This window comes from Balaenoptera ricei, chromosome 17 (genome assembly GCF_028023285.1).
Source record: "Balaenoptera ricei isolate mBalRic1 chromosome 17, mBalRic1.hap2, whole genome shotgun sequence".
NCBI classification, from domain to species: Eukaryota; Metazoa; Chordata; class Mammalia; order Artiodactyla; family Balaenopteridae; genus Balaenoptera; species Balaenoptera ricei.
In genome coordinates, this window is record NC_082655.1 from 70,502,415 (window position 1) to 70,527,130 (window position 24,716).

Sequence of the window (24,716 nt, forward strand, 5' to 3'; positions counted from 1 at the left end):
CATTTCAGAAAATATTAGCATTCAAAAATTTAAATCATGTTTTCCTATAGAAAAATCACATGTAAAAGAATAGAGAATTCATGCAGTCATGCCAAATGGTCATCAGAACTGATCTTGACGATACCCTCAAATGAATATTAGAACTACTAAGTAAATATATATAGCGCTTTGTCACTAAAATTCCTACCTCATCAAGATGAAATAAATATGGTGACAGGAACAGTGAGAACCATTGTGCTTACAAGTGCCTGAAACATCAAATTCTTACATTTATACTGGAAATTAGAACGACTCACAAGGAAGACTGAGGAATTGCCTGCTTCCTTCCTTGGAGGTCTTTAAAATGGGTTGGGAAAGTTTGATTTTGGTGCCATTTTGCTTGAACATAGGGATATAAACTTGATGACCTCCCGAAGTCACTTTCAGACCAATGGCTTTATCGATTCTAAGAAGGAACAGTTTTCTTTTGCCTTCGAGGGAGGTTCCTTTCCCGTTTCCTGAGCCAGGGCGATTAGTTAGTACTGGAGGGTGATGTGCGTGGACCAGCTAGTAGCAGAGGTGAACGTCGCTCAGTTCCGATCTGGAAGTTTCCTCCCCTTGTGCAGTGAACTCGGGCCAGCGCAGGGCACCTGGGGAGGGTCACCTTTAGTCAGCCTCAAAGGCGCTGTTGGTAGCTCCCATGTATTCAGACTTCTTCTTGTGCCTGGTCCACATTTTCCGGAGGATGCTGGGGACGCCACAGGAGGCACTTCCTGTCAGCGGTAGGGAGGCTTCTGCTCCCTGAGGGAGGGTAGGATACTCTTCAGTCATCTTCTTGAGATGCCTGGATCTGCAGAAAATTCGCAGGTGGGTGAGGAGGGCGGTCACTGTGCTGAGCCCGTCTTTTAATTGCTGCCCTTGAGAAGAGGCGCCAGAGCCCTGGCTCGTCCTCTGCTCATACATCCTGTGACCACGGTGGAGGGTCACTGCTGGGGCCCACGCAGGAATGACACCCCATCCCCCTGCCCCAGGGAGGTCCTTGCATGGGGAGAGGGAAGGAGGTGGCCCTGAGCACACTGGCTCATGGATCCCAAGTTCTGCCCTTGTTCCAAACTCTGCCCCTCCTCACCCCAACCCCCCATCCCTCCACCTCTGCACAAACGATCTTGCTGGAAAGAGCAGATGTCACAAAGCGTCAGCTATTGAAAGCCCATGAGCCCTGGGGCTGAATCCTGCTCCCTACTTACTGTGTGACCTCAGGCAAGTGATTTGACCTCAGCCAGCCTCAGTCTTCTCATGTGCAAAATGGGGATAATTTCATCTAACTCAAGGGGCTTTTGTGAGGAGGAAAATAAGGTCATAAAGCATCCGGCACATCGTCCATCTCAATAAATGTTCATTTTTCTCACTTGCTCTCCTTCAGTGAAAGAATGGCCTTTGTTTTCTTTTCAATAGCCAGGGTCCAGGAACAAATGGAAATGAGAACGTCTAACCTTAGGGAGAAACGGGCCATTTAGAAGAACCCTTTGCAATGCAGCTGCGCGAATGGAAAGGGCGCCTCTCTTGAGGCACGCGGTTCGTGTTTGCTGGTTACTGCAGCAGTCAGCAACAGCCATTGCTGCTCAGAACAATTTGCTACTATAAACTCAATACAATTGAAAAGATACTTTTCTCTAACTAGGTCCCAATACGTTGAGTGGCTTGGCTTTTATCATTCATTCCAGATGGCTTTCTTTCACCTAAAAGGGCTTCACACTGGTCTGTTCCTCCTCTAACTCCCTCAGCTTTCAAGGTGTGCAGACCTTGGGTTGATATTGTGGTGCATGGTCCCTCATGTGAGCATCTATCACCTTCCCAAGCACGTGTCTTTCCGATTCCCAGATTGTAAGCTTCTTAAAAAATGATGCAACCGTTGGAGCTAAGCTCTTCACACATTATCTCATCCTATACTCACAATAGTCTCTGAAGAGGTTATGATCATCCCCATTTTTTGGGTTTGGTTTTGTTTTTAAAGAAACGAGGACACAGAGGTCTGAATAACTTGCCTGAAGTCATAGCAAGTCAGCAGCAGTGCCGGGCACGCAGGCAGATCTGAGTCAAGAACCCACACCCTTCATCATCCCCGAAGCCACTTTTCTGCTCTCTCCAGTCTGGAAGATCATGATGGGGGCGTAAATGTACACGTTGAGTTGAGTTTAAGGCTCTTGCTTGCCATCTTCTTTGTGCCATGTTGAAGGCAGTGAGGGCGTTCCTCGGGGGGCTTATCACTCCTGCTACTCTAGCTGCTGGTTCTGGGTCAGAGTTAATAGTAACGCGCTGGTTATAAATTTGGCTTGAAACATTTGTAGCTCACGTACTTTTTACCCGGGCAGGGGCCCTTAATCTAATTCACAAGGCGTTTCTGACACCAGCATGCCTTCAGGAGGCTCTGCATATGGCCTGTGATTACATTTATCTAATTAACCAAAACCCCTCCCTCTTTAGACTTCTCCTAGTCTAAAGAGTGGGGTTAATGAAGTGGAAACCATCAAAAACACTTCAGCTTAATCCTAGGGGAAAAGCTGATGTGGCGTGACAGAAACCCAGGATTATTGCCCTCATTAAAAGGTAATTTACAGCTGGCAGGGATTCTGTTTTAGCTTCTTGAGGGTCTGACAGCCGGGCCACCTGTTACTCTCTGGCCGCAGGAGCAGGACGGGAGCGGGTGGGGAGCCCCGAGGCAGCCAGATTGGAGGCACAGCACTTACCCTCTGGTCAGAACAGCTCCGTTCTCCGAGCCCGGAGCTGCCGCCTCCAGGACGGCGGGAGCTTTCACCGAGATCCGGGCCACCGGAGGCATCTAGGTTGTGAGAAGGGAGTGTGAGGATGGCGCCATGTCCCCAACTCCGGCAGTGGCTGGAGCCATTGGAAAGGGCATCAGCTAAACTGAACTACCATCAACCCAGGGCAATGGTCCTCATACGGCCGCGGGCACCAGCCCCCGCCCCCCCAACTCCGGGGGGGCTTGTTAACGCAATGCTGGGCCCACCCTAGCTTCTGAGTCAGTAGGTCTCGCGTAGGCCCGAGAATCTGCATTTCTAACAAGTTCCCAAGTGCTCTAGTCCCAGGACCCCACTTTGAGAACCACCTACCTAGAGAAACTTGAAAGCAAGCAACTCAATCTTGCGAGGGCCCTGTCCCCCTTGCACCCCTATGGTCTGTGTCCACTTTGCTGTCAAATCCTGCAGGTTCTGCAAGGTCAGTGTCACCCTCTCCCTTTTCTCTGCTGCAGCCTCAGGACCAGTCCTCCTTGGGACAGGACCTCCTTTTTTCCCACAAGACCCGCCCCGCACCCTGGGCCCCTCCTGGATTCACAGGGTCTCGCCACTGCAGGGTGGACTGAGGCCAGCTCTGCACCCTGCTCTTTAAGTCCCCTCACAACAGGACTCCACCTTATCTGTGCAGCTCTGCTTTCTGTCCCAGCAGGGCTGGTCCTGCCTTTCCTGATGCCCACACGCAATGCTGCATCCTCACCCAGCTTTTCCTTCATTCTCTGGATCAAGCCTCATCTCTGCCTGCCCTTCAAAGACCACTTCCTCCAGGAAGCCTCCCCTCAGGCTGGTGCCCCAGCTGATTTCTCTCTGTCTCCTGCATCCCCACAGCACTGAGTCCTTATGTGACATGTTTTGGCATCCCACCAATTCTGTCTCTTTACGGTTGTCTACTTGTTTCTTATGCTGGTGCAGTCTCCCCAGGAATGGCATGCGTACGACAGGGTCTGGGACTTACCCTTTGGTGGCCCTCCTCAGCTGTCCTTAAAGGAGGTGGTGAGTGCTCAAGAAACATGTACCGAATTGAAAAGTCACTGGTAGCCTAAGCAGGGCTAGGTCCCGAGTTCGTTCAGTCAGTGGACCTCTGCTTTGCTCCTCCACCCCACGCCCCAGGGAAGGCTTAAGATCACCACATTCCTGAAATTGCTGGAAAATTCCAGGTTGAGGACACCAGGAGTCACTGCCCCTTCTCTCCCGCACGGGCCAAAGGTTGTGGGCAGAGTCACTGTGCCACCTTGTGGCCTCTCGGGAGCTGTCCCTCCCCATCGTGCCCGCAGCCCAGAAACATGCTTCTTCCCGGGCTGTCCACCATCCTGTTTGCCCCAGTGCATGTTAGCATCAAATCAGATTTAGCTGTTCGAGCTCTGAATTGCTCTCTGCCCTGGGATGGGGGCCTCCAATGAGCTGCAGGACCTCAGCCCCACCGTCTCAGACCCAGAGGAAAGGATCAGTCATGCTGCCGCTCTGTCCTCTGCACTACTGTCGCCCCCTCCTTTGTGGCCACCTCCCCATCACCACCCTGACCCATCCCACCTCGCTCTGGCCTCCCAGCTGCTGCTACCTCTCTGCCAAGGGCACTGAGTCCAGCCCAGGGGCTGGGGGCAAGTAATCCAAGGCAGTGAGCTGCCCTCTCCCCTTAGCCTTGGGCTCAGCTGAGGGCAGCAGTTCGAGCTGTCACAGCCTGACCACCTTCACTCTGTGGCAACGGCCCAGCCATCCTCAGTTTCCCCTGGGTCCCAGGTCGGGACAGGGGAATCCTGATTGTCCCATCCCTGCCCTTTGTGTGGTTTTCCTAGTACAGGGATGACCTAAATGAAATAATTGGATTAGATTTCCTGCCCAGAGCAGGAGCAAAGCGCTCACATCTCTGTCCAGTTTGTTCCATAAGGACGAGTGGGTGACTCAGACACTCTCTCCCGTCTGTTCTAGTTCTCAGGATCTATGAATCTCGAGAGCTGATGCCCGCAGAGCCCAGGACGCCCAAGCTGACCTCACCTCCAGCCACCACTCCACCCCTTCTGTGCTAACCCAGGGGACACCCACATTCATGCCCAGAAGATGGTGAAGGAGATGTATTTTTTTCAGGGTGACGCTGAGCTAGACCCAGACATGCACTACCCGCTCCCCCTTCAGGGAAAGACAAGCCGCCCAGCTGGGGGAGGGCAGGGAGCAGGTGGCTTTCAGCTCCTTCAGGTGTCCTTGGCTACAGAGGGCCACCTCGCCCAAGGTCATGCCCTCCTGGGCAGCCTGCATGCCCTGAAAGAGCAGGAAGAAAATATAAAGGATTGGTCAACTGGGTCCAGCTCGGGCAACCCAGATGGACAATCCCTGCCCCAGAGCTCCCGGTGGGAGGTGCTTCAGCAGTTCCCTCTGAGTTGATGGTGTTTTGTGTTTTCACAGTGCTCGAGACCCTTGCATCTTTTTACCCCCGTAGCTGCCCCTGCGAATTGGTCAGACACCTCCACCTGGCAGGGGCCTGCCACACAAACTGCTTCTTTCCCCCCCCCGTTTGAGGTGTCCGCTAGGTAATACCTTCTGTTTACCTAAGAGCTGAATTTCTGGCAAGAAAGAGAGGGGCAGCCAGTGGTGTGCCACCAGCTGATAGGCTTTAGGAGCAAAGAACCCTCAGCTACACTTTTGTAGTAATCCTCAGGCCTGGAACGAAGGACACTTTGTCTTCATGGCACAGACAGGACAAGAAGTTTAAAGCACAGCAGATACAGCTAACCAGGTTGATTTTACTTACCAAAGCTTTGCTATATGCTCGATTCCCACACAGATTTGCTGATTTGGGTTCAGAAATCCCCACTGCAAAGTTGAACGGAGGGGACGTTACTCAGTGGTACTCTGGGTTCCAGCTCCCCCGGGTTCTGCATCAGTTATCCCATAGCTAATCAATCACAAGCCAGGAATATTCTAACGGCCTTTGTACTGAGCAGCAAAATCACGCACTAGGGTCAGGCAATGGGACAATTGTCGAGTGGGTCACCTGCACCCCTGGCGCTCTTGGGGAGGTTAGAACTAAGGTCTAATAAGATCACGTGTGTGGAGGTGTTCAGTACGGGGTCTGCCTGCAGTAGGGGCTCAGAGAATGTGCCCTTAGCTCCTCCTTTCTTCCTAAGGCACCAGATCACAGGAGGTTATCAGCAGTTAAGTCTTTATAGCTGGGATCAGTCCTTTAACCTGCCGCTCCTGGACACGCCTCTGTGAAAATGAGCCCAAAGTCCTGCCTGCTGTGGGAAGTAAGCCTCATAATGTGGGAGGATTGGAGGTTATCAGAGTCCTGAGGCAGTGGCATGAGATGTATGTGAGAACCTTCTTTCTATGCCTTTATTTGAGGCTCGACCCGCTGCTGGGAATCCAGATGTTGAGCTGAGGTAGCTGGTGATGGGCGGGGGTGGGGTGGAGTGGGGAGGCTGGCCTTCAATCGAGTCCCTCCTGGGGCAGATGTTCCTGGAGGAGCCCCATGCTATCAGACTACAGCGTAGAGAAATACCACCCCCCCACCCTGAGGAAAACATCTCAAGGCCAATAAAATGATGTTACAGGCTACCAAGGTCAGACCACGGTGTGCCGTGCTCTGGCGTAAGTGACGATAGTAGCTCATATTTTTGAGCATTTACTGTGTCAGTCGCTGTGCTGAGTGTAAGACTCATAAACATTGTCTCATTTAATCCTCACCACAACCCTCACAGGTAGACGTCATAATAGATGAGGAAACAGAGGCTTTAGAGATGCACAGCAATTATGATGAAGCTGGGTGAGGAAGACCTAGGGAATGGTAAGCTGACCTCTTTGGTGGTCTTGCAAGGCTGGTAAAACTTGACCGAGGGACCCCCTAACCCATTCTGGGAGGAGTTTGCCAGGTGGAGAGACCCAGGAAGGGCAATCCGCAGAGAGAACAGTGTCGGGGAAGGTCCAGAATATAACAGAATATAATGAGTGGTCACAATTACACCACAGCTCAGGGCTGTTCTGTGCATGGATTGGCAGGGACAGGAGTGTCACAGGAGGTGGCCCTGGAGAGGTGAGCAGAGGACTGGGTCCTGGAGAGCCTTGGGCATGGTCTGGAGGGCAGCTGGCGGTGGAGAGGACACAGTGTTTAAAGTAGAGGGTTGGCAGAGGCAGATTCTGCGTTAGGCTACCCTCTGGTAGCCTTGTGGAGCAAGAGCGACTGGTAGCTGAGGACCAGGCTTAGCTGCTACACACAAGGGATGAAGGGAGTCTGAGCCGGTAGCCTGAGATTGGTACCAAGGAGAGATGAGACATACGGAGAAACTGACACTGTCAGTGGTTAGTGTGTGGAGCGGGGGTGGGGAGGACAAGGGGGTACTGGGATAAACATCCCAGCGGCTTGCTGGAAAGATGGATAGTGGCCCCAGATGAGAAAGGAAGAGAGGTTTGAAGGTGGAAGACGAATTCCATTTGAACAAGTTGATTCTGAGATGTCCCAAGGACATCTTGGTGGAGACATTCCACCGGCCCAGGAGGTGGGTGTCCCCTTTTCTGGGCACTTGAGGTTCACCTGCTCAAGGCTTCAGAGTTCCCACTCTTTCCAAGGTTCCTCTGAGCATATTTCTCCCACGTGAGAAGCCTACAGCACCCAGGAGCCTTCTCCTTTAGCTCAGAAAAGAAACACGTCTCCAGATTTGAGATCCCTGGAGACACACATCCTTCTGATGGGAGGATGGAAAACTCGTGCCCAAGGCCGGTGCCCAGCCTTTCCTGTGGGTCTGGCTTTGACTCAGAAACCCTCCCTCCCTCTCATCCCCTCTGGAATCTGTCAGATTGTGGGAGCTGAAGGAATTGAATCGATGCCCAGCTCCATCTTTTTTTTCTTTTTTTCTAAAACCTGACTAGCACATTCCCTGCATGAGCTGACTGTCATATATCAGGCAGAGTCTTTCCATTTCATAACTTGCTGTTCCCCCCTTCAGTCCAAGCTTCCACAAGCTACTTAGGGAGGAAAGTAGCCCCTAAAACCAGACAGCTGGAAAGACATTATTTTCTGGGGGAAAGACGCAATTAGCTAGCAAATCAGGAGACATGAGATTTAATCTCAGTTCTGCTGCTGATGAGCAGTGCACCTTGGGTAAGTCAAACAGTTTCCATGGTTTCGGTTTTCTCTTCTGTAGATCGGCAGGGGGTGCTTGCAGAGATCAGTGGGCCTCCACCTTCAGGGAGGGGGAAAGTCACCCTGGGAGCAGGCTTGTTAAAACAGATTGCTGGGCCCTACCCCGGAATTTGATTAAATAGGTCTTGGGTGGGGCCCAAAATTTGCATTTCCAGCAAGTTCCCAGGTGGTTCTGTGGCTCCAGGGATGCCACTTGGAGAACCACCCATTAGATCGTCCCTAAATCCTTGCTAATCAGTATGTTGTCCTTGGACCAACATCATCAGCATCATCTGGAAGATTATTAGAAACAAAACCTGGGGCCCTACTTGGTCCTACTGAATTAGACTCTGCATAAAAACAAGATTCCCAGGTATTCTTCTGCACATTCAAATTTGAGAAACATGGCTCTAAATTCATTTTGTGATTTTGTAGAGAAGATATTCTTTTTCTTTCTACGCACAGGCACCCACCCAACCACCCACCCACTTATATATAGACAGAGGAAAAAAAATTATCTTCTCAATTTGCAAGGCACATTGTGGTTTCCCTAAGGCTTTCACTCTCCATAAAAATGTATATATGTAATCCCTTAACTAGAGAATACAGCTTGACTTATGGGTTCTTACACGTAGGATCTTAAAAACAGGATCAGGGTGTTAGTGACCAAAGAAACCTTAGAGATCCAATCTAACATCTATGAGGGAGGAAAGAGAGGAGATGGATGGATAAAGAGAGACACTCAATGGAATCTAATTTCAGTTCTTCTAACATACAAAACTGTTGACACCCAACAGCTTTGAAAAGGATGTCCAAGACTTTTTGTGTATTTCTGGAGTTAAAAATAGGAATAACTTGAGGCTGTGGGCATAACAGAAATAACCTAAACCAGGAATTAAAGGCTAAATACGATCACAGACTTCAGCAGGCTCGACACAGACTCCTGTTTAACTGCTCGGGGTGGGAGCCATTTTTCAAAATAGTGTGGAAGGTAAGACTCTAATGTTTCCAGCTTTCAAAACAAATTTGTCTCTAAATTCTTTTTATAAATTGTTGAAATAGTTTTGGTGTGCTGAACTGGGTGATTGGGATTGACATGTATACACTGATGTGTATAAAATTGATGACTGATTAAAAATAAATAAATAAATAAATAAACCCTGAAAAAAAAATTGTTGAAATAGTTTAAGTCGTTCAAATTTAAAATGGTGGGATTTTAAGATGGCAGCTGATGAAGGAGCCTGTATAATTACACACACACACACACACACACACACACACACACACACCCTGTAAAATAACGTAAGCTTCCTTCGCTTCATGAGTCATGTGTACCCTGGTTTCCTCTCCCCCCAGCGTCTAATGATGTCTACCTCCTCCTGAGTCCCGCAGGACTGCCTGTGGAGCTAGGTGGCAGATGAGAGCATCTTTGCTCACCACGCAGACCCAGCAGCGAGTGTTCTAAGGTAGAAGGTGCTTTGTGGTGCTGCAGTGGCGGGGCCCCGAGCAGGTGCATTCACAGCAGGACCGGCATGCACTGGGGAAGGCGGCGGCCCCACGCGCAGGTGCTCCGCCCACCGGGCGTGATGGAGGACGCCCGCGAGGACCACGACGTGGCTGGAGCCAACGCAAGCCAGTTCGCGGACACCGTGGCAGCTGCTCTAAGTGGGCCACTGCCCCCCCCAGGGAGGTTCCGGGGACCCGGGCCGTGACGCACGTACCAGGCCTGGCGGGGGTCTTGGCGGGGTGGGCGCCCTGCGGCCGCGCGTTCTGGAAGCGGCCCGACCTGCGGCCCTCGCCGTCGCGGTGGTCGCTGCGGTGCTGCAGCAGCTCCAGGGGCCGGGACGCGTAGAGGTCGGACTCGATCACCACCTGCGGCGGGGAGGAAGGACCGTCAGCTTGTTCCTCCCCTAGAATCTCAGCCTCCACAGCCGAGGCCAGGACTGCAGCCTTGCGGACGGACCTCGTGCTGACACGGAGCCTTCCTGACTCCAGCCACTGCTGGGAGCAGCGAGGAAACCTGGGGAGACTGGCCTGAAACGGTGAACTGTTGTGTTTAACTTCAGCATGTCCGGCGGCACCATGGTGCAGGAAAATGAGGTTTCTGGGGGCTCCTTACCAGCCGTCCCTTCACAGAGTCAGAAGCCTGGGCCCTCAGGCCCCAGACTGGGGCCAGTTAACTGCCCCAGGGCTGGACATAGTTTGACAATGGAACAGGCTATTTGAAATGAGGACAGGCCCTGGAAAGCGGGCTCTTACTGTCTTTGCAGCTCAGTGGGCGCCCTTGTTCATGTAGAGGACAGCTTTCTGGATGCTCCAGCTGAGGGGAGACCTAGGCAGAGGACTCGGGGCCCAGCTGATTCCCAGGTTGTAAAAAGGAAGAACCTGCTGGCCAGAAGAAGCAGGCACGGCTCCCAGACGCTCAGGTTTCCTCTACTTTGCAGAGTGCCTGTGTCAGCTGGAGCTGAGAGATGAGTTTCCATGACCTGTGGCTTGGTAAGTGGAAATTCTGGCAAGCCGGAACGGAGCGCTACACGCTAAGGTGTTTTCAATAATGATCCCCTGCTGAATAGTGGTTTTGGGAAAGTACATGAAGAGGAATACCCCTTTTGTCAGGGCCCACTGAAATGGGCCTTTAAAATTATAATAAAAATACTTAGGTCATTGAAATAATTTAAATGTACAAATTTGAGACAAATAGTACCATATTTTATCTTAATATCGGGAGTGACAAAGGGAATCTTAGCAATTTTGGACTCATATCGTGCATGTTTGAATGCATAGCCATGACACTGGGGTTGTTCATTCTGAATGTCTTCACTCCTTTGAAGCAGGTTAGAACTTCCAACATTACACTGCAGCTTCTCTGAGGTTTGTATTTACCCATTCTCTTGCTCACTCGTTCCTTCCTTCCACAGACATCCTGCGAGGGCACCTCTGTGCCAGATCCTGGCACTGAGTCTATCTGTGAGTGAGGTGGACCCATTTCAGCCTTTACGTCTAGCCTTTGATGAATTCCCCTCCATTGTCCACATGTAACAATTGTAGAGGAAGCTGAAGCAAATAAGACTGAATCTTTAAGTATTATAATAGGGTTATATTTCAGTTTAGTGGAGAAAAATTGGACCTTTAATAAATATTGTTGAAGTAAATGTCAGGCCACTGGGGGAAATGGATCCATGTCCACACTTCTCATACGAAAATGAATACCAGACAGACCAAAGATGCATGTTAAAAAACAAACAAACAGCAAACACTAGAATAGAATATGGCTCAATATAACATTTGTTACATATAATAGGGAATTATCGCTATGTACATAAAACTCTTACAAATCAATAAAGAGGAAAAAAAATAGAAAAATGGGGCCAAAAACCAGCTGACAATTGACAATAGACATGCAAATGGCCGGTTAACATGAAAGGTGCTGAACAATAATAATTAAATGCAAATTAAAACAAAGTTGGTTTTTCTCCTATCAGATTGTCAATGATGATGAAGATAAATTTCCATTTGGGGTCATGCGAACCTGAGTTCAAACCCCAGTTTTGGTACTTCGAGGCTACGTGGAAAGGGGTCATCCTCTTGACCACCCTTGCTGTACTGGGGCAGAGTCACTGCTGGTCATTCGCAGAGATTTCAGGAACACAGCAGGTTCTCTTTCCCCGTGCCACCTGTATACCTACAGCATCAGGAAACGGTCATGTCCCCAACAGAGGAAGGGGAGCTGTCACTCTTTGCTTCAGTTTATCACAAATAGTCCTTTGCTTAAAAAAGTAATATATCCCAAATTTGGTCTTATCTGGCTTAGGAAATTAACTCTTCTCAGGCCCGTTTTAGGACCCAGACTCATTCATTCTTTGCCTTTGGAGAAAGATGATGGTAATTAAGGATCATTTAGGATTAGTGCCCTTTCTCTTCTGGGCACTGCAGAATGTGGGATTTTTCCCCCAATAATTTAAAAATATTTTTCCTCCAGCTTTACTGAGATATAAATTGACACATATGATTGTATACGTTTAAGGAGTACAATGTATTGATTTGATACGTTTGTAAATTGCAAAATGATTAGAAGGTGGTGTTTCTGTTGGTTTTCCAGCAAGCCTTCAGTGCAGGCTGGGGGCAGCACCTGTCCGCCCTACGCCAGCTCACTGGGGGCTGTGAGGTGCAGTAGAGGGTGGTCTGGACTCACCACCCTGCACAGACAGTCCTCTCAGCTTTTCCCTTTCCTTCCCTCCTCTTAGCACTGCACTCTGCCGTGGTGTCGCCCAGCATACTGGAATTTCCTAGATTAATGGCATTTTGGACACATGTACCATTTGGCCTCAGGGTTCCCCCTGGAATGTGGACCTCCAGGTCAAACGGGAGAGACCTGAGCCTCATTACTGACATTCAAGCCTTTGGCTGTCTACCTCTCATCACAGGTATTTTGAATTTTGTTTTCATTTTTTCAGCATCCCTCTAATGAGGAGTGAGGACTGGTGTGTTTTCCGACCCATTTTGTAGAAGGAGGAAGTAAGGCCGGATGTGAAAGCCTGAGGAGTCCAGGGGGGAGGCCCAGCATTTCCTCCCCTGAAAAGGAAGCAAATGTTTCCTTTTAGGAACAAGAAACCTCAGCCATCCCTCCTCTGCATTGTGGGTGGGAGAAGGGAATGGGGAGGGAGAGAGTGGAGAGGCATTAGCTGCTCTGCCCCTGGTTGGATGTAGGTTTCCCGGGGTGGGAGTGAGGCTGGTTACTTCCCAGGTCCTGACTTAGGGCCCAGTGCCTCAGCAGGGTATCTTCTCGGCCCTGAAGGTTGCCAAAGCAGTAAAGGAAAGAGGAGAGGGCTCAGCTCGGAAGATTTCCCTTTCTTAGCTGGCCTCGTGCTTGCTTCTCATGCCCCACAATTGCGGAGGCTCTGAGAGGGCTCAGGGGCAGTGCATCAGGCCCACACCAGGGAACGGACAGCTGGATGCGTGGCTGTGGCCTCCTGAAAGCCTCCCGACAGCCTGGTTATTTTCTGGTCTGTAGGATATGGTCTGGGCTGGATACTGCAGCTGGTCTTAGAACAAACTGGTCTGAGCACAGGCTCTTTAGCACCCTGAGTACAAGGGTGAGATTGGGGAATGGGGAAGGGGTGAAGGGGAGATGTGTTTAATGTTGGATTTTCCTTTCCAAGTTCAGCAAATTGCCTGCTGAAAGTAGGGAATGTCCTTGTGTATCAGATTCACTGTGATAAATTGATGCTTCCCTGCTGGGTTCAGATCAGAGACCTGGGGGCTGGTAGGGAGTTAGAAAGACAGGTGAGACCTAGGTGGTGGAGGATCATCGTGGTTTTGGTTGACGGCATCCAGAGTAAAGTTCTAGCCCAACTCCCTAATTTTACACACAGGGAAACTGAGGCCAAAGGAAGCCGTGTGTCTTCAAGGTCACAGAGCTATAAGGGGCAGAGCCTGAACAAGGATCATGGTTTCATAACTTCTAAGGAAGTGCTCTTTGTAAGACCCATGGAAGTGCTGACATCCAGGTAAGAATTTTCAAGTGCAGTTGATTGCTCAGTGCATTTTGAAACATCAGATCACCAGACAGAAAAATCAGATCACCGCTCCTCCACAAGGTTGAAATCTGGGAAGAATGTGACATTTGCACTTCCATTCCTCCATCTTTCCTGACGATGGCTGCTTATTATGAAGGGGCTGCGAATCTCGGTGTCAATGGCTCCATTGCACTGGAAGGCCTAACTAACCCACGCTTTGGTGTAAATTTATTCCTTTAAGCTACTCTTATGATGTCTGCGGCATCAGGATGATCAGGATGTTAGTAAAATTGCCTAAGAATCGGAGGGTTTGGGGAGAAAAAGACTAGTGAAACGATCTAGAGAAGGAACAGTGGGTGGCTGTAGAAGAAGAAAATGTAACTTACGAGGGGTCCAGAGAGAGAGGAAACTGCCGCACTAAGGATGATTCAGAGAGGAGAGAGATACTTGTAAAGGCAGGAACCTGACATCCATATGGTAGCCCAAGGGGTGAGAATAGAGACAAATAAGAATTTCAGGACAAAGTCATAAATATTGGTACATTAGAGCAGCTGCAAAATATGAACGATTTTCTCGGGGACTCAAAGGGAAGCCAAGAGCCAGTTGGATGAAAAAAGATCAGAGATAGTTTTTTCTTCTTTGGGACTCAGTTCCCCCGTCTTTGGTGGATTAAGACCTTTCCTGTCTTTTCTAATTTGATTGTTCTGTACAGCTGGGTCTGAGTTTTATGAGCAAAGGATGAGTCATGCTGTTAGGGGAAATTAAAAATTCAGAGGAGAGCTCAAAGGCCAGAGAGCATTATTAAGCTGTCTTACCTGGAGGAAGAATGCATATTTGAAGACAAGACCCTAGCTTCTGTTTTTTCTCTTTTTTACTTCCAAAGCAATTTTTATTTGTATTCATATACTTGAGTCATTTTTTTTCCCCTTGGAGTAAAAATGTTTTAGGGAGGGACAGTCATAAGCCATTCCCAGGAAAGCTGGGAGCTTGGTTCTACAGAGCCTGGCTGAAGTCAATGGATGCTCCAGGAGGCAGTGCCCCATGTTTTGGGGGCTTCGTGAATCTCATGCCCCTGTAGCTTCAGTTCCACCATAGAGAGTTGTCTCCTTTATTTGGGTTCTAAATCCCTTGAGAAATTTCTTCCCTAGCACCCTATTTATATCCTAGACAGTATGATTTAGTTTCTATTTTTAAGCTTTTGTAATCACAGTTTTGTCCTTATAAAGCCAGTAGGTATTGGTATAAGTGGTGATTCAGACAGAAACACTGTTTAAGGTTAGAAATTCAAGGCAAGAACTTGGTTGAAAACTAAATATTCCTAATTCCCAAAGGATCTTCCCTGAGTCATGAATGACTTGTGGCTCCTTCAAATCCAGAGTACAGATCTTCCTTGACTTACAGTGGGGTTACGTCCTGATAAATACCCCTAAAATATCATAAGTTGAAAATGCATTTTATACAGCTAACCTACCAAACATCATAGCTTAGCTGAGCCTACCTTAAACGTGCTCAGAACACTTACATCAATCTATGGTTGGGCAAAATCATCTCACACAAAGCCTATTTTATAATAAAGTGTTGAATATCTCATGTAATTGACTGAATACTGTACTGAAAGTGAGAAACAGAATGCTTGTCTGGGTCCAGGATGGTTCTGAGTGTATCCTTGTTTACCCTCGTGATCGTGTGGCTGGTGGGAGGCTGCGGCTTGCTGTGCTGCCCAGCATTACAAGAGAGTATGTTGTACCCCATATCGCTAGCCTGGGGAGAGATCAAAATTCAAAATTCCAAGTATGGTCTCTGAATGCATTTCGCTTTGGCACCATCGTAAAGACAAAAATCATGAAAGTCAGACTGTCATAAGTCAGGGACCAACTGTAATGCCAAACTCAAGTCTGTGCTCAAACTCTAAATTACCTACAAACAACCCCTCCCCTTTCCATTTTTGGTGACACCCACTGCTCCTTGAAAGTCAGGAGCATTTTCCTTCTAGACTGTGTGCTTAAGTTTTTAGGGATCATGAGAAATACAAGAATTTCTTGCACTACAACAAAGAACCCATTAAAAGCCCTTTCTTTCTTAGTATATAAATATTCTCAAAGTCATTTTAAAAAAAGGATAAACCACTGACAGAAAAATGAGCAAAAGACATGTCTTTTAACCCATAGGGAGAAAATATCAAAATCTATGAAACGATGAAGAATGATATTAATTACTAAAGAAATGCAAATTAAAACAATGAGATGTTTTCACCTATCAGATTGTCAAAGGTTAACAACATTTGATACCATATAGTGTTGGCTCAGGTGTTCTGGTAAAGGTAGTTTAAAACAGTTGCTAAGAATTTGGCAATAGCTATAAAATTTTTTCAATGCTCATATGCTTTGAGCATTTTCTTTCTTTTTTAAAATTGACATATAACATTGTGTAAGTTTAAGGTGTTGATTTGATGATGCAGCATTTTCATATCTATGAATTTATCCTCAAAAACATTTGCATAAGAACATAAAAAATACGTTCAAGAATATTTCTTGTGACATTGTTTTAGTGGAAAAAATGGGGAAACCCCATTTATTGATGATTTGGTTAAATAATCTAGAAAACATCAGATTTGGTTTGGGTAAAAAATTATAGTACATTCATTCATACAGTGGCATACTATGCAGCCTCTAAAAAGAATGGGGAAGATCTGTATGTATTAATTGGCATGTAAAGATGCTCAAAATTTGTTTACTGAAAAAAGCAAGTTGCAAAACAGCATGTTATTGAGCAATAAAGCGTGATAATTATGCATTGTTACATGAGAAATTTTCATTTAAAAAAACTCCAGTGCTTATTGAATGTTCAGTATGTATCAGGCTCTGGACTAAGCAGTTTACATGTATTAAATCATTTGCTCCTTCCAATGGTTCTTGGGATGTGCGCTCTCACTCTCCCCATTTTAATGCTAAGCAAGTCAAGTCCTGGAATGGTTAGGCAACGTGCCCAAGGTCATATAGCTAGAAATGGATAGAACTGGGATTTAAAACTGGGAAATGGAAGAAACCAAGCAGTTTGACTCTAGTCTGCATACCTAACCACTATGTTCTATAGCTTCTCAGGATTTTCTGATATCATAGTTTACATCTTTTCAGTATTTGAAATTTTGTAATGGGCCCATCCTGCTTTGGGAATTAAAAAAGTAATAAATGTATATAAAACAACAACGACTAAGACCAATCTCATTCCCAGGACACTTAAAAAAATCTTTTAAAATGGAGAATAGAATTTTAAAAATTGAGATACTTGGAAAATCAAAATAGTGTTCTACAAAAACAATTGTGATAGAAACTCCAGTATAACCAAGAGGGAACAATTAGCAATTAAAATAAAACTTTTAAAGTGCAAAGATGTATTGACAGCTTATATATAAAGAAATCTGTAAGTAAAATGAGAAATTCACAGGCTCTAAAGACATGTAAACTAATTTTAAGGTAATGCATGTGCTTATTAAAGAAGCAAAAAATAATACAAAGAAATGAAAGCCAGTGCTGGTGAGGCTGGAGGGAAATGGAAAAGCATTGTTGGAAGCCTGGCAGCTGTCCAGAATTCCCGGTAGTATGTGACGAAACTAGAAGCAGAAACCATCTTTTAAAAATCACTGTTCTATTCTCCGCTCTAGCACAGGAGTAGGAATGCAAATGATGGATGGATGGATGGATGAATGGATGGATGGATGGATGGATGGATGAAACTGTTCTTATCCTTTTACTTGTTAATTCTACTTTGAGGCCTATGCACCACAGGATTAATCCAAAAAATAGTATTTTGTACAAATAAATTCATTGTACTGCTATTTATAATAGTGAAAAAGTGGAACATTGCAAATGCCAACAATAGAACACCCAAGTCAGGGACGCTCTACCCACACTGTGGACTCTGTTTAAGAAAAAAATGTGTATATAAAATGAAAATTACTCTCTGTGGGGAAAATGACAGAAGGGGGTCCAGTTCAGGACTGTTTGTTGTCTGGTGGACATTTGTCAGTTGTTTTGGTTACGTGGAGGATGGAGAATGCAACAGCAACATGGGCTATGGAAAACTTTCCAGGCCGTGGAGAGCGTGGATGGAGGGGGGAGGTGGGGAGTGAAGAAGCTAGACACTGCTTTTTTAATGAAAGTCAACAAAAGGGATCAAAACTGAAGTTTTCTTACATTCTTGGTTAAGAGATGTTGAGAGCTCTTGACTCTTCTTCTGGCTGGACTGGACACTGCAAAGAGAGAGAAAGGAATGGTTTTAGAGAACACCTGTGAGACTGATGTAGCTACAGTAGCAATACGGAGAGGGTTTGCACCTGGAGTGGGACAGGGCCCAGAGGAGGGGGGTTGGGAAGAAGAGGCGGGTGCAATTGCAATTTTATTTTTATTTTATTTTTTTAATCTTTATTGGAGTATAATTGCTTCACAATACTGTGTTAGTTGTGTTAGTTGATGTTGCACAACAAAGCAGATCAGCCATATGCATACGCAGGTCCCCATATCCCCTCCCTCTTGAGCCTCCCTGCCATCCTCCCTATCCCACCCCTCTAGGTCATCGCAAAGCCCCCAGCTGATCTCCCTGTGCTATGCTGCTGCTTCCCACCAGCCAACTCTTTTTTTTTTTTTTTAAACATTTAACACATTTTTTTTAAAAGTATTTATTTATTTATTTATGGCTGTGTTGGGTCTTCATTTCTGGGCGAGGGCTTTCTCTAGTTGTGGCAAGCGGGGGCCACTCTTCATCGCGGTGCGCGGGCCTCTCACTATCGCGGCCTCTCTTGTTGCGGAGCACAGGCTCCAGACGCGCAGGCTCAGTAGCTGTGGCTCACGGGCCTAGTTGCTCCGCGGCATGTGGGATCCTCCCAGACCAGGGCTCGAACCCGTGTCCCCTGCATTGGCAGGCAGATTCTCAACCACTGCGCCACCAGGGAAGCCCCAGCCAACTCTTTTACATTTGGTAGTGTATATATGTCGATGCTACTCTCACTTCGCCCCAGCTTCGCCCTCCCACCCATGTCCTCAAGTCTATTTTCTATGTCTACCTCTTTATTCCTGCCCTGCAACTAGGTTCATCAGTACCTTTTTTTTTTTAGATTCCATATATATGTGTTAGCATATGGTATTTGTTTTTCTCTTTCTGACTGACTTTACTCTATATGACAGACTCTAGGTCCATCCACCTCACTACAAATAACTCAGTTTCATTTCTTTTTATGCTGAGTAATATTCCATTGTATATATGTGCCACATCTTCTTTATCCATTCGTCTGTCGATGGACACTTAGGTTGGTTCCATGTCCTGGCTATTGTAAACAGTGCTGCAACGAACATTGTGGTACATGACACTTTTTGAATTAGGGTTTTCTCAGGGTATATGCCAGTAGTGGGATTGCTGGGTCATATGGTAGTTCTATTTTCAGTTTTTTAAGGAACCTCCATACTGGAGGTTTCCATAGTGGCTGTATCAATTTACATTCCCACCAACAGTGCAGGAGGGTTCCCTTTTCACCGCACCCTTTACAGCATTTATTGTTTCTAGATTTTTTGATAATGGCCATTTTGACTGGCATGAGGTGATACCTCATTGTAGTTTTGATTTGCATTTCTCTAATAATTAGTGATGTTGAGCATCTTTTCATGTGCCTCTTGGCCATCTATATGTCTTCCTTGGTGAAATGTCTGTTTAAGTCTTCTGCCCATTTTTTAACTGGTTTGGTTTTTTTTTTTTTTTTTTTGATATTGAGCTCCATGAGCTGTTTGTATATTTTGGAGATTAATCCTTTGTCTGTTGTTTCATTTGCAAATATTTTCTCCCATTCTGAGGGTTGTCTTTTTGTCTTGTTTATGGTTTCCTTTGCTGTGCAAAAGCTTTTAAGTTTAATTAAGTCCCATTTGTTTGTTTTTGTTTCCATTACTCTAGGAGGTGGGCAATTGCAATTTTAGATGTTACTTGGTCCAGTGCACCAAAGCTCATAGCAGCACTATTCATAATAGCTGAAAGGTGGAAACAACCCAAATGTCCCTTAACAAATTAATGGACAAACTGAATGTGGTATAGACATACAATGGAATATCATTCAGCCTTAAAAAAGAATGAAATTCTGAAACATGCTCTAACATGGATGAACCTTGAAAACGTTAAGCTAAGTGAAATAAACCAGATACAAAGGGACAAATATTGTATGAGTCTGCTTATATGAGATACCTCAACTAGTCAAATTCATAGAGACACAAAGTAGAACAGAGGTTACCAGGGGCTGGAAGAAGGAGGGAATGGGGAGTTGTTATTTAATGGGTACAGAGTGTCAGTTTGGGAAGATGAAGAAATTCAGGAAATGGATAGTGGTGATGATTGCACAACCATATGAATGTACTTAATGCCACAGAACTGAACACTTAAATAGTTAAATGGTAAATTTTATTTACCACAGTAAATAAAAAAAAAACTTGAAGCATCAGTTAGCCATAAAAAAGTTACCTGGTTGGAAAAAGGTGTGCATTTGGTTGAAAGTGGAGGCACCCGGACATCTCTTTTGCACATTGACGCTAAAGTGATTTACTTGGTTTACTTGGAAGTGAAATCCCACCCTGCCACTGCCCTGCCTAGAATGGAAATGACTTCTTGTCACATCTCAGATTAGTGCTCCGGTGAGAGCTGTGTTATTTTCTGCAGGGCGCCTGCTGCCACAAAGCCAGGCGAGCAGAGGCTGGTTAAGAGCCAGGGCTCCGGACTCCTTTCACTTGGGTGTAAAGCCCAACTTGACCACTTGCCAGCTGTGTGACTTGGGCGAATGACTCATCCTTGCTAAGCTTCACTTTCCTCATCTGGTAAAACTTGCACCTACCTCAGAGGGCTGCGGTGAGAATTAAATGGTCTAATCTTTATCAAGCCCTTGGCCCGGCGCCTGGCAAAGAGTGAGTTCCCAGGAATTACTGGTGGTTATTATTGATACAATTCTCCTCTTTCTCTGCAAGGTGAGGGCAGGTGGAAGGAATAGGTGATAACTTCTAGAGACTGTAGCCTCTGTCAGGAGTTCTCTTTCTGGAGTTTTCTCCACTTCCCCCTGCTGTTCCCCGACTCCCCTTGCCAACCCTGCCGCATTGTTGTTTATCCCCAAGAGAATTATTTTGAATGCTGTTCACCTTAGAATTAAACCCACTGGTGAGCTTCAGGAAATAACTTCTGGTATAACTTCTTGGTAAAACCACAGATTTTATCTTTTATATTTACTGTGAACTGTGCCTATGAAATCTTTCCCTTAAAGGGCTCTCCTTCTCTCTTCCGGAAGTAAAAATACACACTTGTCCTCAGTTACAGACTTGATCTATGTCTTGTGCCTTAAAATACTTAAGAAACACCATAACACTTGCTGTCGCCATATTTTTGTGAGCTTTAAGATGGCTCAGCTAAAAAAAATACATAGATTTAGGTTGAACCCATTATATATGTATGTGTGTATGTTGGAAACAGGGATATAATACAACGACGATAAATGTGATAATGGCTCGCATTGAGCTTTACTAGGTGACGACTTATTTCCTTCTCTCATTCACTCCTCACAGCAACTCTTTGGGGTTGGGTGTCTTCATTAACTCTATTTCTTAGGTAGATACTGAGGGTTAGGGTCACACAGTTGGTGGTGGAACAAGGCCTGCGCTCTTAAACACTAGGTTGCTGAACTTGTGCTCGGTAAATGTTTTGTTCATTGCACGTTGAAGACACACGGCTAAACAGGAGCGTGTGGGAAAGGGCATACCAGGGAAGACTATAACCCTTGTTAGAGAAAATCAAACCAACCTCTATTTCTGCAGGCAGGGAACGTGGGGATGGAGTGAAGAGTTACCAATCTCTCTCATAAGCAGTGACTGAGGAGGACCTGGCCCCGTCTTCGCCCACTGAGAGCCTTATGCTTGATGCTCTGGAGAAGGCGAGATGAGGCAAAACAAGGCGTAGGAAGAGGCGGACTTCTTCCACTTACAGTCTAATATAAAACTGCGAATATTCCTTTTCTAGAGAACAGCTTCCTGAGCAGTGACATGTCCATGAATACTGATGACTGGTTTAATACCAGGAGGTGGCCATGAATAAAAATGGCAAGAAAGAAATACAGGATGGAATATTTATCTTTGACTAAACGTATTCATTGCTCAAAATATGGAATAAAAATAGAAATCACTTTGTAAGTGATGTATTTAATGGTGCTTACTACCATGCCAGGTACTGTTCTAGATGCTTTATGTATTTTGTCTATATCTCATTTTTTCCCCCCATAATAACCTTGGGAGTTAGGTAAGTTCTAGTTCTTCCTTTTTTATAAGAGTGGAAACTCAGGCCCAGAGAGGTTAAGTGCCTGCCCAAGGTCACACAGCGTACAAGTGGTGGTGGGTCTCTTGACTACTCTGCTAAGCAAATGGATTCAAAGGCCCTGTTTTGAATGATTTTCTTCAGGTGAAGTATGACATTGCTCCTGAATTGTGTAATAAGTTTTAAATTTAATAGGGCCATTCAGCTTTGATGTTTTTCTCCCTTAAATTTTTTTAAATGGAAAAAAATTATAGAACATAGACATTTTAACATTTTCATATTTGCTTTCAATTTGTTTTCTTCTCATACAAAAGAAATAACAAATGAGAGGACAAGTTTTGGTCCCTTTTCTACTCTTCCCCAGTTCTACTTTCCTCCCTCTCCAGGGCTACTAATATCACTAACTTTATCTGTGTCTTTCCAGCCTATGTTTTTTATGCTTTTCTCTAGATATGTATCCATAAACAATATATAGTACTGTACAAATTTAATAATTTTTAGCCTGCTTTTTTTTTTCTCTCAACATGATGCTCTTGAGAGCTGTGTCCACACACATAGATCCAGTTCTTTTCCCTGTTGACTACTGTGGAGTATTCCAGAGTCTGATGACACCACATTTTACCCCTTCCCCTCTTCAAGGACATTTAAGTTGTTTTCAGTTTTGCCCTTGGAGACCCAGTGGCCCTGTAAGCATCCACGTATAAGAGCATTTACAGGAGTGGAACTGTTGGGTCAGAGGGTCGGCTGTGACTTTTCAGGTACATTCCCGAGTCTCCAGAGGGTATCCCAACTTCAGCACGTGGGCAGACTCCCAGCTTTTTTTTCTCTCCCTCTGTCTGGCAATAGATGTCTAAAGCTTAATTTATGTTCTGCTGGCTTTCTCTTTGTGGCCAGACTGAGTCTCTCCCTTCCCCCCAGGAGTGGCCATGTCGATGGCTGACATGGGAAGAAGGAAGGGGTTGTTTGAACAGGGGGTCACAGCACCAGCAGACATCCGGCCCTCTTCATTCAGTCTGACAATGAGACCAGGGGCTAAGCCGGGCTCCCGGGCTCTCCCAGCAATACAGAGGCTGCAGGGAGAGCACAGGGGTGGTAGGAGACAGGGCCCAGCTCTGCAGGGGGCAAGGGAACTATCCAGGGACACAGAGCCCTTCCCGGGCCTTGACACCATTCACCTCAGAGCAGCAGGGCTTTTACAAAGTCACACTCTTTGGCGGTGCCAGTGCCAGGTTAAGTTTGGGAGCGCGGCCCTGGGGTCTGTGCAGAGGCCAGCCCGGGTCAGGGCATTCTTGGACCACTTCATTGGACTTCAGGCCACTGCCAGCAGGATCCCTCCTCATATTTCACGGCACAGTTAGAAATCATACTTTTGAGCCAGCTGCTTCTCATTTCAGAACCCACTTGCTCACTGGAGAAGAGGAAAGAATCTATCTGCCCTGGGAATTTTGTTTTCATGTCTGTTTCCTAAAACAATGGCTTGCTGTCACTTTCGTTTGGCGTACTGGGTTGCCAGTATCGAATTAAGTAAAACGAGGAGTAGTTAGCTGCCCTCATTTCCCCTTTGATGGATTGTTTCTCAATGATTGATGTTCATCCATATGCCTCCTTTTCAGAAACAACCACAAACACCATCAAAACAGAGAGACCATCCGACCTCAGAAACCTGGGGGTAAACCGTAGTAAGACAGCATATGACTGTCTTTACCCTCCTGCTTAACCTGCCACGTTAAGGAAACAGTCAAGGGCAATTTTACTCACCCTTGGAAGGAATCACGGTGGTGAAAACTTCTATATTTTCATCACTGCAGCTGTAAATCTGATGCATCGTTTCAGCCTTCTCTCCCCAAAAGTGCCTGGGAACCGGAGGCCTCTCTCTGAACCCCTAGTCGCGAGGTTTCCTAATCCAGTCTGGCTCGGGGATCATTGTGCCGGTCCACAAAAGACAGGCTGGTGCTGTGATCTCATCTCATTCCAGAGTCTTCACTGCAACATTTTCTAATCCCATCTGTCTTTTTTTTTTTTTTTTTTATGAATCCTATTATTGCGAACCTTTGATGGAGCCTGGAGGCTTCAGTCCCCTCGCGGCCAGGATGTATTTAACATTTTTATTTTGCCGTGTCTGCCGCAGTGAATTTGGAAGTCTTTTGTGAAGTGGTGATGAAGTGAAATCGCCTACTCGGGTAGCGTAGCGCCAAGCGTGGCTGGAGGATTTTACCGAAAAGGAAACGTGAATTTTGGTACCAGCAATTTCCCTTTTCATTTCAGAGATGAAGAGGCGCTTTTTTTTCCCCCTCCCTCCAGAACTGGCTATTCAGCAATTTGTCATGTGTCAATTTGGCTTCCTTGAAAGTTTCTATTTTAAACAAAAGGACTGTTCTTCCAGAGCGTTCTCGCCTCATGCCAGTACATGACAAGGCTGACATTTCTAGAGAGCTGTGTGTTTAGCATCTCCTGTACAAGCCTGCAGGTGCTTGCAGGAATGGGGGTAACAAGCAGTGCCTGACGCTTGAGGTGCCCAACTACAGGGAGGTTGTATTTTTATTATCCTAAATGTCCTAATATATTGTATACTGTCCTAAATATCCTACTGTCCTATATATATCTCCTATATTTTATCCTATATATTCTATATACATACACAAAAATATACATACACAAAAATAAGGTATACATACACAAAAATAAGGTATGCATACATACACAAAAATACATACACAAAAATATACATACACAAAAATAAGGTATACATACACAAAAATAAGGTATGCATACATACACAAAAATACATACACAAAAATATACATACACAAAAATAAGGTATGGTTGAAGCATAGGTGTATTATGTCAAACCCATGGCCTTTCATTACACCATTACAGATTTATTTCTTCATGTTGATAATGATGATGTAATATTTTAAAAATTTATTTTATTGAGGTATAGATGATTTGCAATGTGTTAATTTCTGCTGTACAGAA

The 24,716-nt window shown here is 45.9% G+C and overlaps 1 protein-coding gene across 1 annotated transcript; it reads right to left on the reverse strand.

Moving 5' to 3' along the window:
- Positions 1-241: 241 nt before the first annotated feature.
- On the reverse strand, positions 242-23,565 carry VXN (vexin). The gene is made up of 6 exons (XM_059901808.1): positions 23,499-23,565; positions 17,612-17,667; positions 9,624-9,774; positions 5,536-5,597; positions 2,727-2,818; positions 242-829 (listed from the first exon to the last, which is right to left on the reverse strand). The coding sequence occupies exons 1-6, from the start codon at positions 23,563-23,565 to the stop codon at positions 646-648; spliced, it is 612 nt and encodes a 203-aa protein (XP_059757791.1). The 3' UTR covers positions 242-645.
- Positions 23,566-24,716: the final 1,151 nt, after the last annotated feature.